The sequence below is a fragment of the Eleutherodactylus coqui genome, chromosome 3 (genome assembly GCF_035609145.1).
Source record: "Eleutherodactylus coqui strain aEleCoq1 chromosome 3, aEleCoq1.hap1, whole genome shotgun sequence".
Classification (NCBI taxonomy): Eukaryota; Metazoa; Chordata; class Amphibia; order Anura; family Eleutherodactylidae; genus Eleutherodactylus; species Eleutherodactylus coqui.
In genome coordinates, this window is record NC_089839.1 from 126,942,456 (window position 1) to 126,960,305 (window position 17,850).

The 17,850-nt window shown below is 40.4% G+C and overlaps 1 protein-coding gene across 1 annotated transcript in view; it reads left to right on the forward strand.

Annotated features, from left to right (window-relative positions):
• Window positions 1-17,850, forward strand: part of TIAM2 (TIAM Rac1 associated GEF 2) — a 507,083-nt gene that overhangs the window by 485,667 nt on the left and 3,566 nt on the right. Inside the window, exons 26-31 of the mRNA XM_066596062.1 lie at window positions 7,069-7,187; window positions 7,268-7,376; window positions 10,646-10,704; window positions 12,098-12,203; window positions 14,867-14,954; window positions 16,074-16,228. Of these exons, the coding sequence (XP_066452159.1) occupies window positions 7,069-7,187; window positions 7,268-7,376; window positions 10,646-10,704; window positions 12,098-12,203; window positions 14,867-14,954; window positions 16,074-16,228 (636 nt within the window). The remainder of the gene's footprint in view (window positions 1-7,068; window positions 7,188-7,267; window positions 7,377-10,645; window positions 10,705-12,097; window positions 12,204-14,866; window positions 14,955-16,073; window positions 16,229-17,850) is intronic.

A 17,850-nucleotide genomic window follows, 5' to 3' on the forward strand; every position in this document is an offset into this window, starting at 1 on the left:
TAATTTCTTCCTGTTCCACACTAACAAGACTGATATTACTGGCCAGCAACACTCGTTGTAAAAACCAATTCCTCCCCTAGAAGTTGTCAGAGGGGATGAAACGTTCTCTGTGATTGTAACGTTGATATAAGTAATAAGTAAGTGATTACAATATCAGAGCAAAAGGATCATTTATTGTGGAGAACTGAGCTCTTGTAGGGACGCTCTAATACCCTATTGTATCGCTTCTAGCTTGGATACAAGATGTGATACAGGCAGGCATGGAAGCTCTAGTACCCTGTTTTTACCTCCTCTAGCTTGGATACAAGATCTGATACAGATGGGCATGGAGGCTCTCGCACCCTGTAGTACCTCTTCTAGCTTGAATACAAGATGTGATACAGGCGGGCAGGGAGGCTCTTGTACTCTTTTGTACCACTTCTAGCTTGTATACAAGATGATACGTGTGGCCATGGAGGCTCTAGTACTTTGTTGTACCACCTCAAGCTTAGATACAAGATGTGATATGGGTGGGCATTGAGGCATATAGGTTCTGTATGTTATCCTGCAGTATATTGCTCCACGTTTGTTGCAACTGATCCTCTAAGTTGTGCAAACTAGCAGACTGTCGAAGTTGGCATTCCAGATGGTCCCATACACATTCTATTGGTGATACATCTGGCAACCGGGCAGGCCACAGAAGTGTGACAATGTTGTGCAGGCATTCCTATGACACATTTGAGTGTGGGGCCAAGCATTATCCTGCTGGAAAATGCCTCTTGGAAGCCCTGCCATGGGAAGAAACACCTACGGTGGGTAGGTGTCAAATAAAAAAAAAGTACTGGGTGCCATGAAACCAAATGTCCTTCAGTCAAGTGCCTGGAAATGGTCTAACAGACACAGGGATGTAACGATGGCGCCCCCTGTCTCTAGATGAAACAGTTGCAGCTGCTCATGTTTGTTGGATGATCAGACAATCCTCTCTACTGGTCGTCTGTTGAGGGTATCCTGAACTTGGTCACCTTGTGTGCCCTCACGTATCCACTGGTCCCAACACCTCCTAGCAGTCTGGTCAGAACGGCCCTTGTGAGGAACAATTCATCAATATGACTATTCATCATCTCACATCCCAATAATGCGCCCCCTCCCAGACTCTGGTAACATGTTGAAATCTCTTTCTTTCACCGTAGATACGTTTAGTGGTCAACAAGCTCTATGCAAGCAGAAGAAGAGGTCACTACACACAAAGAGCCTCTGAGAGACCTCTGTGAAGTCAGCACCCCATCTTTCAAAAAGTTAATTTTTTTATAAGTTCTGGATGCACCCCAAAGAGTTCTAGAGTTCCCAATTAATTTTAAAAATAGTTCTAGTGAATTAGGCAAAAAAATCAACAAATGTATCTCTGCGGTGCTAACTTCCAAAAATGATATTACTAAATCAGCGAGAACTTTGTAAATATGGGTATTAGAGCTTTGAGCAATAAGAGGTTTTTTTAGAACTCTTGAGGTGCTACCCAGAACTCTTATAAAATCGCAGGATTTCCCCAAAAATTATTTACACATAATAACTAAAATTTTTTTGATCCGGCATCTAAAAATCAGCGAGAACTTTGTAAATATTGGTTCTTGAGCTTCGAGCATTAAGAGTTTTCTTCAGAACTCTTGAGGTGCTACCCAGAACTCTTAAAAAAACGCAGGATTTCCCCAAAAATTATTTACACATAACTGAAATTTTTGGATCCGGCATCTAAAAATCAGCGAGAACATTGTATATATTGGTTCTAGAGCTTCGAGCATTAAGAGTTTTTTTCAGAACTCTTGAGGTGCTACCCAGAACTCTTATAAAATCGCAGGATTTCCCCAAAAATTATTTACACATAACTGAAATTTTTGGATCCGGCATCTGAAAATCAGCGAGAACTTTGTAAATATTGGTTCTAGAGCTTCGAGCATTAAGAGTTTTCTTCAGAACTCTTGAGGTGCTACCCAGAACTCTTATAAAATCGCAGGATTTCCCCCAAAATTATTTACACATAATAACTGAATTTTTTTTTGATCCGGCATTTAAAAATCAGCGAGAACTTTGTAAATATTGGTTCTAGAGCTTTGAGCATTAAGAGTTTTCTTCAGAACTCTTCAGGTGCTACCCAGAACTCTTATAAAATCGTCGGATTTCCGAAAAAATTATTTACACATAACTGAAATTTTTGGATCCGGCATCTAAAAATCAGCGAGAACTTTGTAAATATTGGTTCTAGAGTTGCGAGCACTAAGAGTTTTCTTCAGAACTCTTGAGGTGCTACCCAGAACTCTTATAAAATTGTGGGATTTCCCCAAAAATAATTTACACATAACTGAAATTTTTGGATCCGGCATCTGAAAATCAGCGAGAACTTTGTAAATATTGGTTCTAGAGTTTCGAGCATTAAGAGTTTTTTTGAGAACTCTTGAGGTGCTACCCAGAACTCTTATAAAATCGCGGGATTTAAAAAAAAAAATTATTTACACATAAAGTTGAAAATCTGAAGAAAACTCTTAATGCTCGAAGCTCTAGAACCAATATTTACAAAGTTCTCGCTGATTTTTAGATGCCGGATCAAAAAAATTTCAGTTATGTGTAAATAATTTTTTGGGAAATCCTGCGATTTTATAAGAGTTCTGGGTAGCACCTCCAGAGTTCTGAAGAAAACTCTTAATGCTCTAAGCTCTAGAACCAATATTTACTAAGTTCCCGCTGATTTTCGAATGCCGGATCAAAACAATTTCAGTTATTTGTAAATACTTTTTGGGGAAATCCCGCGATTTTATAAGAGTTCTCAGTAGCACCTCAAGAGTTCTGAAGAAAACTCTCAATGCTTGAAACTCTAGAACCAATATTTAGAAAGTTCTCACTGATTTTCAAATGCCGTATCGAAAAATTTCAACGTTATGTGTAACTTTTTTATTTTTTTTTAAATCCCGCGATTTTATAAGAGTTCTGGGTAGCACCTCCAGAGTTCTGAAGAAAACTCTTAATGCTCGAAGCTCTAGAACCAATATTTACAAAGTTCCCGCTGATTTTCAAATGCCAGATCCAAAAATTTCAGTTATGTGTAAATAATTTTTTTGGAAATCCCGCGATTTTATAAGAGTTCTGGGTAGCACCTCAAGAGTTCTGAAGAAAACTCTTAATGCTCGAAGCTCTAGAACCAATATATACAATGTTCTGGCTGATTTTTAGATGCCACTTCCAAAAATTTCAGTTATGTGCAAATAATTGTTTGGGAAATCCCGCGATTTTATAAGAGTTCTGGGTAGCACCTCAAGCGTTCTGAAGAAAACTCTGAATGCTCGAAGATCTAGAACCAATATTTACAAAGTTCTCGCTGATTTTTAGATGCCGGATCAAAAAAATTTCAGTTATTATGTGTAAATAATTTTTTGGGAATTCCCGCGATTTTATAACAGTTCTGGGTAGCACCTCAAGAGTTCTGAAAAAAACTCTTATTGCTCAAAGCTCTAATACCCATATTTACAAAGTTCTCGCTGATTTAGTAATATCATTTTTGGAAGTTAGCACCGCAGAGATACATTTGTTGATTTTTTTGCCTAATTCACTAGAACTATTTTTAAAATTAATTGGGAACTCTAGAACTCTTTGGGGTGCATCCAGAACTCATAAAAAAAATTAACTTTTTTGAAAGATGGGGTGCTGACTTCATAGAGGTGCCTTTATAGGCCAAGGGTGAAACCACTTCTAGGGTCTCAGGTGACAAGACTGTTCATCTAGTCACGCCACAACTCTCATCATTTCTATATGTGCCTGAGATGGAACTGCATGCCGAGTTTTGCAACCAAACGGCAACTCCATCTAGAGGACTTCTTTTTTTTCCCACAAAGTGTATATAGATGTTGTCTGACTGTGGCAATAATTGGAATGCATTCACTAAGGCCGCTCTCACACATGCGTTACGAAAATGCCACGTTCAAAACCGTGGCGTTTTACCACGAGTTTGTGCAGTGATTTTGAACGCGTTTGATAGCGTCTTTATAATACACCTCATCATTGTAATGGGTGATGAGGTTCATTAAAAAGCGCTAAAAGGCATGAAAGTAGAGCAGACAGCACTCGAAAATAGCAGCATTAGAAACGCTGCGTTCGAACGCTAGCCTGCGAAGCCCCATTGAAATAAATGCATGTGTTGTACCACTATGAGCGCGATGTATCAAACACCGTACTAATCGCAGTAAAAAGTGGGCTGTGACAGAACACTATCTAGGTATTAACTTGACCACTTCGATACATTCCCTATACAAGTGGAAATACCCTCCCCTACTTAAGAATTTAACTTCAGATCTACTGAAAGGGGATAAACCACTTTTCTCATGGGTGGGTAGAATTAATTAATGCAGTTAAAATGGTCACTTTACCGCAGATACTATACTTTTTTAGATGCTTACCAATACCGATCCCTCAATCCAGTCTTCGCAATTTCCAGTGCATAGTTTTCAATTTTATTTAGGCCAACAAACGTGCCAGAATTAAACACATGGTAATGTATTACCACTGGAGGTTTGGAGGCCTCTCGGTACCCAACCTAATCAAATATTACAAATCAGCGTGACTAGCCCAATGGGCAATCTGTCTAGGTATGACAAGTAACCTGCTTTGGGTCGAAGTGGAAAAAAGATGCACAAATCCACACTCTATACCATTTCTAACTTGGTCCAAGGAGCCAATACCCCGGGACTGTTCTAGAGGAGTCCTCTCTCATATCACTCTCTCCTGCTGTGGAAAAGTACCAGGTTTAAGTATAGCCTCTCCTCTAAAATCTCCCCAATGCTCCCTATAATCCCTAACCCACAGTTCCCACCCAGTATGGACCTTTCCAGTTTTATATGGTGGAGACAAAATCAGCTAACCACACATCATTTCTTCAATAAGTCTAGACTTTGCACAATTCAATAATTCTATGCCATATTCAAACCGCACATACAGGAGTTCCTACAGATCAACCAAGTATTTCATTTTATTCACTCCTTACCCCTGCCCTCCTTACTCCCCAACCTAACATCTTTCAAAAATTTATGCACCAATGACCCCTCCCGGAGACATGCGCTCTCTTATATTTACAGTATGCAAAACCAACTCACTAATGAAGAGAAATTTCCTTTCACCAGAAATTAGGAGGAGGACTTGGAGATAGAGAGAACACCAAAAAGATAGCAACATTGTGGCACAACGATATCTAAAAGGTAGCCATGAGGTCTCCTTTATGGAAACCTCAATTAAAATTCTACATAGAACATACTTGGTTCCACAACGGGTACACCGCCTATTTCTATCAACATCCCTGCTATAGTTTTGTGGTTGCCAAGAAACAGGGAGCATGTTCCACACCTGGTGGTCCTGCCCAGTAGTGGATGGGCTGTGGACACAGGTCAGTAGCCTACTAAACCACATGTTTGTAGGTCCAATACCAAAGTCTCCTTCAGTCTTACTACTAGGAGATCGCCCACCATGTATTAGGTTCAGAGTCCATAAACTTATACGGTATATTTATATGGCCACAAGAATTCACATTGCCTCCAGATGGAAATCCATTAATACTTCTTTCCCAGAAGTCATTAATAGGATATCTTTAGTTATGCTGTACAAAAGAATTCATGCAATCAGAACAGATTATTTGGCCAATTTCATGAATGTTTGGCAACCCTGGATTGATTACCTGGACCCCCGGGGCTATACTATAATATCTCAACCACCTAACCTGCCCACTATTAACTAGTTATGATTACCAACTACAATAACTATGGAGAACAAATGTGCATTCTTGACGACCCCCTGTTATGCGTCTTTGATTACCCCCTTCCTCTTACTCATTTTGCTATTCGAATGAAGTGTTATATTGAAGTTTATATTTTTCAAAGTTTCAATATTTAAGCCCCCTGCATGGGGAATTCAGACTTTTTAAATGTTATTTCATTCTGTAAAAATATTCAATAAAACGTTGTTGAAACTAAAAAGCGGGCTGTGTGAGAGTGGCCACAGGGTTCTTTCAGATTGACCAGTCTAATAAGCACCATTTCCAAAAAATAATACGTAGAAGTGGCAGCATAAGAAGTCAAGTAAAAAATATGCTTTTCATCTGTACACCTCTCTTTAAATAGCTATAAATTGAGTGTTGCTGGATACTATTTTCTCTGGACTAATGAGCACCGATTGACACTCACTATCGGTGTTTGTTTCATTTTCTGTGATAGAGGCCCAGGGGATGGTTGTGCATCTCTCTGCCCTGTTCACATGGAGAGAAGAACAGCTTACTAGCGCACATTTTTTGTTGAAACTCGACAATCAGCTGTTGAACAAACATTTTCTAGTTTGCCAACTGATTGTTGGTACTCGCCCAGATGTTGGACAAACAAAACTTTACACATGAGCAGTCTGTGTATAGGGACCTTAAGCCTGGTTTGTTTAAAAATGCTAAGGCTAGAGGCACACGATTGTAGGGTGACTTGCATTGGACAGCACACGGGCACCCATCAATGTGCTGTCTGATATACACGGACACAGCACATTGCATTTCCTATTCTCATCTGAAGAAACCCACATTGGACATGCCATGAGTTATTTCATATGGACCATTGGTCTTTGTGAAATGCTCATGTCTATAGCCTCATTGGCTATAATGGGGCAATGTGCTGTCTGTGGACAGAGCACGGTGCGAAAATACAGCTGTGAGCACATTTATGACTACTGACGTACTCTCGAGTGGTATACCAGTGTGTCATTAGTGTAGCATGCACTGTATTTTTCAAGACTGCACTAAGACAGATTCTACATGGTGACATAAATCCACACCCACTTTTCCAACAAATAGGGACATTTTGCAGGTGTCAGAAAGTATCAGGGAAACTGGCATTAACGCACCATTGATTTTAGTTGGCAATTTGCTTGATTGAAGGATACAATAAAGCATTTCTTGGCAACAATCACATAGACTATACTTTAGTCATCATAACTGTACTATTATATGACAGCATCCATACAGCAAGTTTCCCTGTTTACTAGATAGATGGTGGTATAAATGACTGTCTTTTGGACTTACAGAAGCGCTGAAGGCGATGGAGAAAGTGGCCAGTCATATAAACGAAATGCAGAAAATCTATGAGGACTACGGAACAGTGTTTGATCAACTAGTCGCAGAGCAGAGTGGGACGGAGAAAGAGGTAACAAAAGTCTTCACCTCCGCGATGCTCACCATATTTTGTAGGGAAAGCACCTTAGTAATGGGAATTTATGCTCACAGGTCACTGAGCTCTCCATGGGGGAATTGTTGGTGTATTCTACTGTTACCTGGCTTAATATCTTCCCGTCTCTTGGCAAAACAAGAAAAGACCTTGAGCTGACCGTGTTTGGTAAGTGCTTTATTCACAGGAAGCTGTTGCATATATACATAAGTATGCTATACATGTATACAATGTGCTACCATTACTGCTGATACTATTGATTAAAAAAACATATTAATTCCCTTGAAAATTCCCCCCAAAAATCATCCACCACACAGTGCCAAAAATACGTAGTAAAAGTCTTTTAACCTGGTATTTGATAATACCTGTAGTCAGCGAATCTCCCTAGCATCACAGTATTGTAAGCTGGACTTTCACAAGGCTAGAAGACTGAGGAGAGACACAATCACGAGGCTCCTGATTTATAAAATAAAGCCTAATATAGAAGGTTAACGGAAAATATCCATCTGTCTTAGTTGAAGTACTATTCTTTGAGAGGAACATTTTGGACACTTTGATAGGACTATCTCGTAGCTCCAGGACCTGCAAGGTCAAACTGAAAGGGACATCTATTGAAGTCTTTTACTTTCTTTCATCATCCCGATGACAACTGCGCTATTTCCTATTCTTCAGAGCTGCAGAGGCTTTATATTTTCAGTGGATCTGACTAATAGGAAGGGGTCCTGAACAGCTTGCCCCCTTTATTATATCCACTAGTCCTAGTAGCTTATATGGAATATGAGATATTTATCATAATTGATCCCCAAACTTTTTCAGAGCTCCAGTAAAGCTTGCTTCCTCCCACTTGCAACAGATAGGCAATTCAAACTGATAACATCTATGTCACTAGTTTAATGTTGGCCATGGTAAAGCTACTCTTCTTTTGATCACGTATGTTACATGTTATCTTGTCTGGAAGAAGGAAATTCTTTCTAAAGAGTCTCTTGCCTCGCGCGTCCAGTTAAAGCAGTGAAGTTTATTTAGAGTAAGTATTATAGAGAGAAAAAGGAAGCAGTAAGTATATGAGCCTGGAGGCAGCAAGAATTCTGCAGGGACAAGAATCACAAGAGCCATCTTACAAGGTATCGGCCTGCCACTGATGAGTTCACATACTTAACACATTCTCAGTCACATTAGATTGTTTTGGTTACAGTTAAACTTTAACTTCATGCTAGATAAAACCTTGAGCCTGTGTGATACAGTACATACAGTTTCATCATTCGGGAATTACGGAAAAATGAAGTAGTGACTTATTAAGAACACAGAGGTAATTGATTCCCAACAAACACAATGAGATCACATAACCCACTAAAAACAAGAAATCCAGAAATTTTTAGACGGCTGGTATTAAGGTGTTTAGTTATTACTTTCTGATTTACATATAATACAAGACTAGTTTACATGATGAATAAAAAAACAATTTCACAGGAGTGATGTGTTAGGAACTTTCAAGGCACCGCAATGCAAACGAAGTCCAAATCCTGAAAATAACAGTAAAATAAAAGTATGGAAAAAAACAAACCATGTCTGTCGTGGATATAGTTCTTTCAGGCCACCAAATAATATCACCATGTCATGTTGCCATCGTTTTTGTGCACATCATTTTGCCAAGCTCTGCCTCACTGTGTAAGGGCTTTTGCTTGGCAACAGACATCACAGAGAGTTGATGATACTCCATGCCTCTGTGGAGATCTGGCTTCGTAATGCTACATTGGATGTAACACGTTAGTCTGTTTTCTCCAAAGGTGCTCATTCACCTCAAACAGCCGTCGTTCAGTCAACAGTTGTTTTCTTCAGCTCCCCTACACACATGGATGCTCAGCTTGGCCGAACAGTTGTGTTTTAGGGGATAAGCCATAGCCAGACAGCTCTGCTGGTGGCTTATTGCCTGAAGAACAAAAGGATCGGGTGTTTAAATTCAATGTTTCCAATCCTTATTTCTCCCAACATGATCTGTCTGAGAAAAGTTAAGCATCCCCCATATACACATTATATGCTTATCACAGAGACGGGAAGTCTATATGTAAATTTTTCTTAAAAGCCCTTCACAGGTATAGACTAAAAGAATATAGTTTATTAGAAACTCTTAAAAACATATACGGGCTGACTAACAGTACTAACATACATTAACACAAAAAAGAGGAGAAGATATATTTAGGTGCAAGTTTGAATTATGCATCCAATGTCTCCAATGTAGATAATGGTCACAATAGCATGGTCAGTATAAGTGGATAACTTTAGTGCATATACAGAGTTCCTGCACTGAATGACTGGTGACAGTCGTATGTAGAGGTCGCAGAAAACTACGGCTCTGAATGACTGGTGGAGTCACAGAGAAATACGGCTCAACGCGTTTCTCCGCTCGCTTTAGAGCGGTTCATCAGGAGCCACAGATGTATATTTGACCAAAAAATCTTTAGGTGGGATTAATAGCGTCAATCATTTAATTGACTAAGCTATCTTCCTCTTTTAGGATATATAATCAGTAGGATTAAATTGGCAAGAAAGTGGGTTGTCTGCGAAGATGTCGCCAACAGGTATATATATATACCAGACACTGTTAGACAAAAAGCCAGCAGGGTACGATGGTATAGTGGCTACGTTGGTAAAGAAGGAAGGAGGACTCGGATAAAGAACTTATGCACTGACAGTAGTCACAAGTCAGATGCGTGTTTAGATATGTCAGCTATAAGGATCCTGTATTTAGCGCTGTATACCTATCCTCCTACAAGTGTTGCAATGTTAGCAGCACTAATGTAGAATTTCTAGTCATAAATCATTTTACCTGTGGCTCACCTTCAGGGCCACAGGCTTTATCTGTTTGTTATTTTACTCTATGTTTGGCACACTAGGTAGCCTTATCTTGGGGACCTATTGTTTGAGCAGAAAAAATTTGTTGAAGCCTATTTTTGGCTGCCTGCTTGAATATTACATTGGTTGTCTGAACTTTTGATAGGAGTCTAGCATTTCTACATTAGTGTTGCTGACATTGCAACACTTTTAGGAGGATAGGTATGCAGCTTTAAATACAGGATCCTCTTTAGCTGACCTATCTGAACATGCACCTGACTTTCTATTAATGTTAGTGCATATGACTAGAAATTCTACATTAGTGCTGCTAACATTGCATATGTTTTTAAGAGTTTCTAATAAACTATATTCTTTTAGTCTATACCTGTGAAGGGCCATATACACATTAGAGTGACTGAACACTAATGTGTATAGGGGCCTTTAGTAGCACAACTGCAGTGCGTCTAGAGCACTACAGCTAGAAGGGTAATTGGTAAGATACAGTTTCCTATAATTTTTGTGGTAAACATGGATAGCTAAAACTGTGCATGGATTCATCTGTGTAGTGGTCAGTCTCCACGTTATCCTCTATTATCTGTTTCTTGCAGTGTTCAGAAGGGCTATCATTCTTGTGCACAAAGAAAACTTCAAGCTCAAAAAGAAAACGGTAAGAACTCCACCAGGCCGGACGTGTTCAAGTGTCAGTAGGGGGAGCTTTGCTTTATTCTTGCCCTCTCTCTGTAGGTGACATTCCTTCTTAAAGCCAGCACCTCCAGCGGTGTACATCGAGAGTGGCTGGCCAGAAATAAGAATATGAACATGCAAAAATGTATATAGAGATGTTTCTGGCAGTAAAATAATTGTTTTTCTTTACATTCTACTGACCGGTTTCTGACGATAAACCTTAGCAGAAAGGCCAGAACTGTCCTTTAAATGTACTGGATTAGTATAGATATTCCTGATAGACTGAACTCTGGAAGATGAAGCGGACATTGAGAGGATTGGGAGGGGTAGAATCCTCTTAGAAGAAGAAATCATGGGAAGAAAATCAAACCGTGCAGTACTGTGTGTAGGCGGCACGAACAAATGTACCATTTGTAATTAGGCCCTGTAGGAAAAATAGATTGCAGATTAAGATGATGACAGCATTTTACCTACACACTTATTTAATGTTCAATCAATTTCTCTGTTATTATATGCAAAGTTCTTTAAAAGTAAAGTTCCAGAACCTCACATAGAAATCTAAGCCTTGATGCTGATAACATATTGGGTGTAGTAGAAAAATACAAACCAAAATCTGGAAATAAAAGCTGCATCTAATTGAATATTCCGTTTTGCTTAAATAGCTGGCACCGTGCCTACAACGTTTAGCAGAAGTCAACCCTACTTTTGGACCACTTGCTTTTGTGCCGTCTGCTGGGATTTGCTACTGGTGGTTTAAGACTTTTGGTAGTTTTTGACAAAACCTTTGTGCTTTGCATGACAATACAGCCATGTGGTTGAGCTGCAGCTGCGGACAGGAGTGCAGATTGTGGAAAACTAAATAGTCATATGTTGCACTTTTCTTATTACTTGCTGTCCCTGAAGATACAATTTACTATATTAATAATGGATAATTATATACTCACGGAAATGTAATATTAAGCTCCATTGGATGGTCTTCATACGTCACAAGTAGTTTTCTCCTGGTGCAGACTAGCACGCAATGTCAGGTTGCCATCATTTTTCTCTTCTTAAAAGGTATAAGAAGTAGCATGGGAATGAATGATGTAAAGGATGATCAGGGTAGCAGTCCTTCTCCGCCTGACTTAGTAATGTTCTTTTCATCTTGGCATGTCCGCTTTGCACTTCACCACTTTGGACTTGAGTTGCATTATTTTATAGTTATATTATGTATGTTTTGTATCATGTGAGAAGTTATTTCTTACTCCATCAACGTCCAATACTTGGGGGGACACTTCTATTTGGGTCACGCACTCCAGTCATGAAATATTATACTAGACATTATCAAATATAAATTTTCTTGCACAGCTTATCATATTGTTTTGTATTTTTCATAGAGTCAGAATACAAGAAGCTCACAAATCTACGGTGATATTGATCAGTTTAAATTCCGCTGGCTGATTCCTGTGTCTGCGGTTCAGGTCAGGATGGGGAATGCTGTAGGTAAATAACAGTCCTTAAATAGAAATATTGTTGTGGGTTCTTAAAAGCATTGGAAACTGTAGAAGAGAGAATCAATCAGTGTATACTGCTGAACTCCACCGCCTTTATTATACTGGATTCACGTATGGCATCATAAAAACAGTGTGTTCGTAGATTTGGCCTTGCCACAATTGGCAGCAATGTGTTTCAATCTCCAGGAAGCCAAAAAGTCATCCCTAGAACATGAGCCAATACCAATAATTTACAATTTTAATAGGGCTCCCGAGTTCCAAGAGCTATAATTTTTTTAATTATTCTGTTGACATAGCTGTATAAGCACCCCCCCCCCCTTCCCCTGACCATTTACACGCTGTGGTCAGGACTGGCCACGAATGTAATCTGTCAAAATGGCCATGATTGGAGCTACCGTGTTTCCCCGAAAATAGGTCCTACCCCGATAGTAAGACCTATCGGGTTTTCGGGGGAGGCTTGAAATATAAGGCCTCCCTCGAAAATAGGACCTATCTCAGGTGCGCCCCCCCCCCCCAAAAAAAATCAATGCTCACCTAGTTTGCGGCGTCCTTATCTCTGGCAGTGCGGCATCCTCCTCGTCTCACAGCTGATCTTCTGCTGATGACAGGGCTTTGAATACCCCTCCTCCAGCAAAGCGAGTGCTGTGATTGACTCATTGAGCGCCTCCTGTGATTGGCTGCCAGCGCTCGATGAGCCAATCACAGCACTCGCTTTGCTGGAGGCGGGGTATTCAAAGCCCCGTCACCAGCAGAAGGCAGCTGTGAGATGAGGACGCCACGCCGCCGGCGGATACAATCGGGAGGCATGAGGACGCCGCGGACCAGGTGAGTATAAGGTGCCCCACCCCTGAAAATAAGACACTGTGCCCTTTTTGGGGCAAAAAATAATATAAAACAGTGTCTAATGACTCAGACTCCACCCAAAACTAGCTCCACAATCCTGGCTCTTGTACTCAAGAAGACTTTCACGACTGCAAATTAAACTACTTCTTTCTTCCACTCAGTCGTGGAGCTCTGAATTGTATTGTTATTTTTTTTACATGTTTACATTTTAATTTAGCATTAAAATATATATGAAAGAAAATATCTAAAATACATATTTTTCATTTATTTATAGAATATTTTGTGTAGGTTAAATTGGGTATTTTTTAACATTTATATACACTCAGGTCACAGTTATCGATATGTAGTACTTAGTGAGGTTGCTTTTGGCTTTAAAGCCGTGTCACTTCTTCATAGGAGCAGATTGGTTTTGTATTGTCATGGGCTAAGAAACTTGTTAATGTACTGTGGAAATGTGTTTTGAGTAGCTGTAACATAGTATGATAGGCCAATAAAAGACATATGTCCATATAGTTGAGCCTATTACCCCCAATGTTGATCCAGAGGAAAGCAAAAAAAACAACGAGGTAGAAGCGACTTTTTACCTATTTAAGGGAATTCCTTCCTGACTTCAATCTGTCCATTGGAATAATCCCCGGATCATAGACCCTTCTGAGTAATCGGCTATACAACATATAATATTGTATCGCTCAAGAAAGGCGCACAGGCCCCTCCTATACTCTCGAATTCACCATGTCCTCAGCCACAGAGTTCCATAGTCTCATTGCTTTTACAGTAAAGAACCCCCTTCTATGTGATGTAGAAACCTTCTTTCCTTCTAGACGTAGACAGCGCCCCCTTGTTACATTCACAGTCCTGGGTATAAACAAATCATAGAAGAGATCTCTGTGCTGACCCCTGATATATCTATACATAGTTATTAGATCGCCCCCTTGTTACAGTCCTGGGTATAAATAGATGGTGAGAGATTTCTATATTGTCCCCTGATATATGTATACATAGTTATTAGAGTGCCCCCTTGTTACAGTCCTGAGTATAATAGATGGTGGGAGAGATCTCTGTATTGACCCCTGATATGTTTATATATAGTTATTAGGTCGCCCCTCAGCCATCTTTTTAAATATAGTAAATAAAGTAAATAACCCCAATTTTGATAACCTCTTTGGCTATTGCAATCCGACCCTTCTATTTATTACTTTAGTTGCCCACCTTTGTACCCACTCAAGCTCTGATATGTGCTTCTTGAGTACTGGTGCCCAAAACCGTCCACAATATTTCAAGTGTCATCTGACCAAGTGACTTGTAAAGAGGAAGAACAATGTTCTAGTCACGCGCCCTTAGACTTCTTTTGATGCACCCCATGATCCTGTTTGCTTTGGCAGCAGCTGCCTGACACTGGTTGCTCCAGTTAAGCTTATAGTTAATTAAAACCCCCAAGTCCTTTTCCATGTCGGTGTTACCCAGTAGTTTTTCCATTTAGTATGTTATGGTGATATGTATTTCCCTGCTCATGTGCAGAATCTTACATTTATCAGTGTTAAACCTTATTTGGCACTTTTCTGCCCAAGCCCCCAACTTATCCAGATCCTCTTGCAATCTCCTTGCATCCTCTTGTGCTAATTTCTTTACATAGTTTTATGTCATCTGCAAATGTTGATATTTTATTTACAATGCTTCTACCAGGTTATTAATAAATATATTAAAAAGAATAGAGCCCAGTGCATACAGAACTCTGCCGTAACTGACTTAAGCTCTCTGTAACTAAATGGTGGAAATTTATCAGATTTTCCCTTAATTTATTATGCTCAGGAACAGAGAATAACTGCTTGTGGGAACTTATCCATACAAAATCTGAACTACAAGGAAGACCAGAAACTATTTTTCAGCTCTGTAGTAGGTAAGTACTGTCGGTCCTGAACATTTTCACCCTTGCGGTCTATGAACGCTGCCTATTACTGCTCAATTTGGTGTAGAGCTGTAAAAGGGCACCCACAGAGGATTATAGGGCCTTTAACAGTATCTCATTACATTTACAATTTCATAGACCGTGTTTACATGGGGCGGAATCACCACAGGATTTCCGCACTGAAATTCCGCGTGCATTCTTAAGCCTGAGACTAAGCAGCAAATCTCGTCCACACTCTGCGGTTAAGCTGCGCGGAAATTGACATGCAGAGCGGAATTCAAATCCGCGACATGTCAATTGTATCACCGTTTCCGCTGCAGGCTCTCTTCTGTCTATAGGGAGAGATTGCCGCAGCGGAATACAAGCAGAAAAGCCGCTTCAAACCTGCGCCAAATGGTTCAAGTTTTGAAGCAGCCTTTCCACTGCGGAATTCACGCAGAATTTTTGTGCACTCCCGCTATGGACATTCCTCAGGATTTCCAACCCGTGTGAAACCAGACTTATGTTGGATACTATACAAATTCTGCCACATTATATTTTCCCCCTTAGAATCGTTGCAACACCCAACAAAGCCTGTATGGTAGACACAAAGAGGCCGTGCAGACTTGTTCGTTGGGCATTAGACTGGATTCACACATGCTATTTTTTTGTTGTTTTTAATGTTGTGTAGACAAAACCAAGAAGGAAAACGATTAAGGATTTAAATTGCTACTTCCTCCTTGTATCCATTAATAGAATGGCTTAAAAAAAGCTGCCCCCAAAACTGCATGTATGAATCCAGCCCTAATGCTTTTCTTTCTATGTATCATAATTTTATGATACGGCAGCTGGGCCCACATTCACGCTTATTCCAGCCTTTGCCATTTTTACACTATGCTGAGAAAAGGAAGAAGTTGGATTTATGTATAGAATTAGTGTACATGGATTAATTTTCATTAGAGTGAATTGGCTTTGTCCAACACCACATACTGTATTGGTATACCCATGGCAATATAATAGGAACTCTATGTATACGTGATCCTAAGTAATGTGCCAAGATGAAGCAATTTCCTGTGTGTAATATTGGTATAAAACTAAAAATTTTGAACTTGTGAATCTGAATTCATGTAGCGATTGCGAAAGTAAGACCAGCACAATCAAAGTAATACGTTCAATTCTGAGAGAAAACCTAAGGCGGAACATTAAATGCGACTTACCTTTGGAGAAGACGAACAAAGATCGGCTGGGTCCATTAAGAAATAGAGTTCCAATGTCTGCAAAATTAGGTATGTTATATACACGTTAAAAGATATTTAGAGATTATTGAGTTAAAGCACCAAACTGGAAGTAGCATTTAATAACATAAGCTGCTTTGAACTGGAGATATAGACATTTTTCAGGACTATTTGCTGGTAATTCCATAGAAGAACATAACAGTCAGACTTTGCTCAGTCCAGAAAATACGTTTAAGAGTGGACAACTGAAAATCCTGGAAAAATGTTTTAAAGATAGTAATTGGTGAACTATATTAGGTCTGGTTTACACAGCGCAGCTCATTCACATAACTGTAGGGGTCAGATACTCGGCAGATCTTTCCAGTGTAGATCAGATGTTCAATCCATGGCAGAAATCTGAAGCTGAGCCTCCCTGTTCTCTTCCCCTCACTGCTTATACAGACGGGATAGGAGAAAGGGGTCCGCCTTAGGGCGGACACCCACTGGTGATATTTTCTATCTTGCGCTGCGAGAGCAAGTGAAAACACTCACCTCGCAGCGCAAGAAAGACGCCGGAATGAGACCGGGATATCGCCAGTCTTTTCAATGGGGCTAGCCCCATTGAAAAGATATGGAGAATACCGCGGACTTCTGCCACAGGTGTCACAGCTGTGACAGCTGTGTCAGAAGTGCAGCATGCTATCCCATTGCTTTCAATGGGATCGGCGCTGCTGCCGGTCCCATTGAAAGCAGTGGTTTTTGGCAAAGCCTGCAGTATGATTTTTGGGGAAGGGCTTGAAATATAAGCCCTTCCCTGAAATTCATCAATAAGTGGTTAAAAAAGTTTTTAAAAAAAAGTAATCACCTCTCCGCCGCTCACACGCATCCTTCGGCTGGCTCCCGACACTGCTATCCAGCACTTTCAGCAGGCGGGGATTTAAAAATCCCCACCTCCTGAAAGGGCTGTGCTGATTGGCTGAGCGCTCAGCCAATAACAGCTAGTGCTTAGCTATTGGCTGAGCGCTCACCCAATTACAGATAGTGCTATTCATTCATGAATAGCTAAACACTATCTTAGCTATTCATGAATGAATAGCTAAGCGCTGAGCGTTCAGCCAATAGCTAAGCACTAGCTGTTATTGGCTGAGCGCTCAGCCAATCAGCACAGCTCTTTCAGGAGGCGGGGATTTTTAAATGCCCGCCTGCTGAAAGTGCTGGATAGCAGTGTCGGGGAGCCAGACGGAGGACGCGTGTGAGCGGCGGAGGTGTGAGTACTTTACTTTTTTTTACTTTTTTAACCACTTATTGATGATTTTCAGGGAAAGGCTTATATTTCAAGCCCTTCCCCGAAAATCATACTGCAGAGTTTGCCAAAAACCACTGCTTTCAATGGGACCGGCAGCAATGGGATAGCATGCTGCACTTCTGCCACAGCTGTCACAGCTGTGACGGCTGTGGCAGAAGTCTGCAGTATTCTCCATATCTTTTCAATAGGGCTAGCGCTGCTGCCGCTGGCCCCATTGAAAAGACTGGCGATATCCCGGCGTCATCCCGTTTTTTTTTCTCACACTGCGAGTTTTCACTTGCTCTTGCAGCGCAATAGAGAAAAAAACGCTAGTGGATGTCCGCCCTTAGGGATCATTCACACAAGTGTGAAATTAACGCCAAAGTTAGCGATACAAAAACAATGCGGC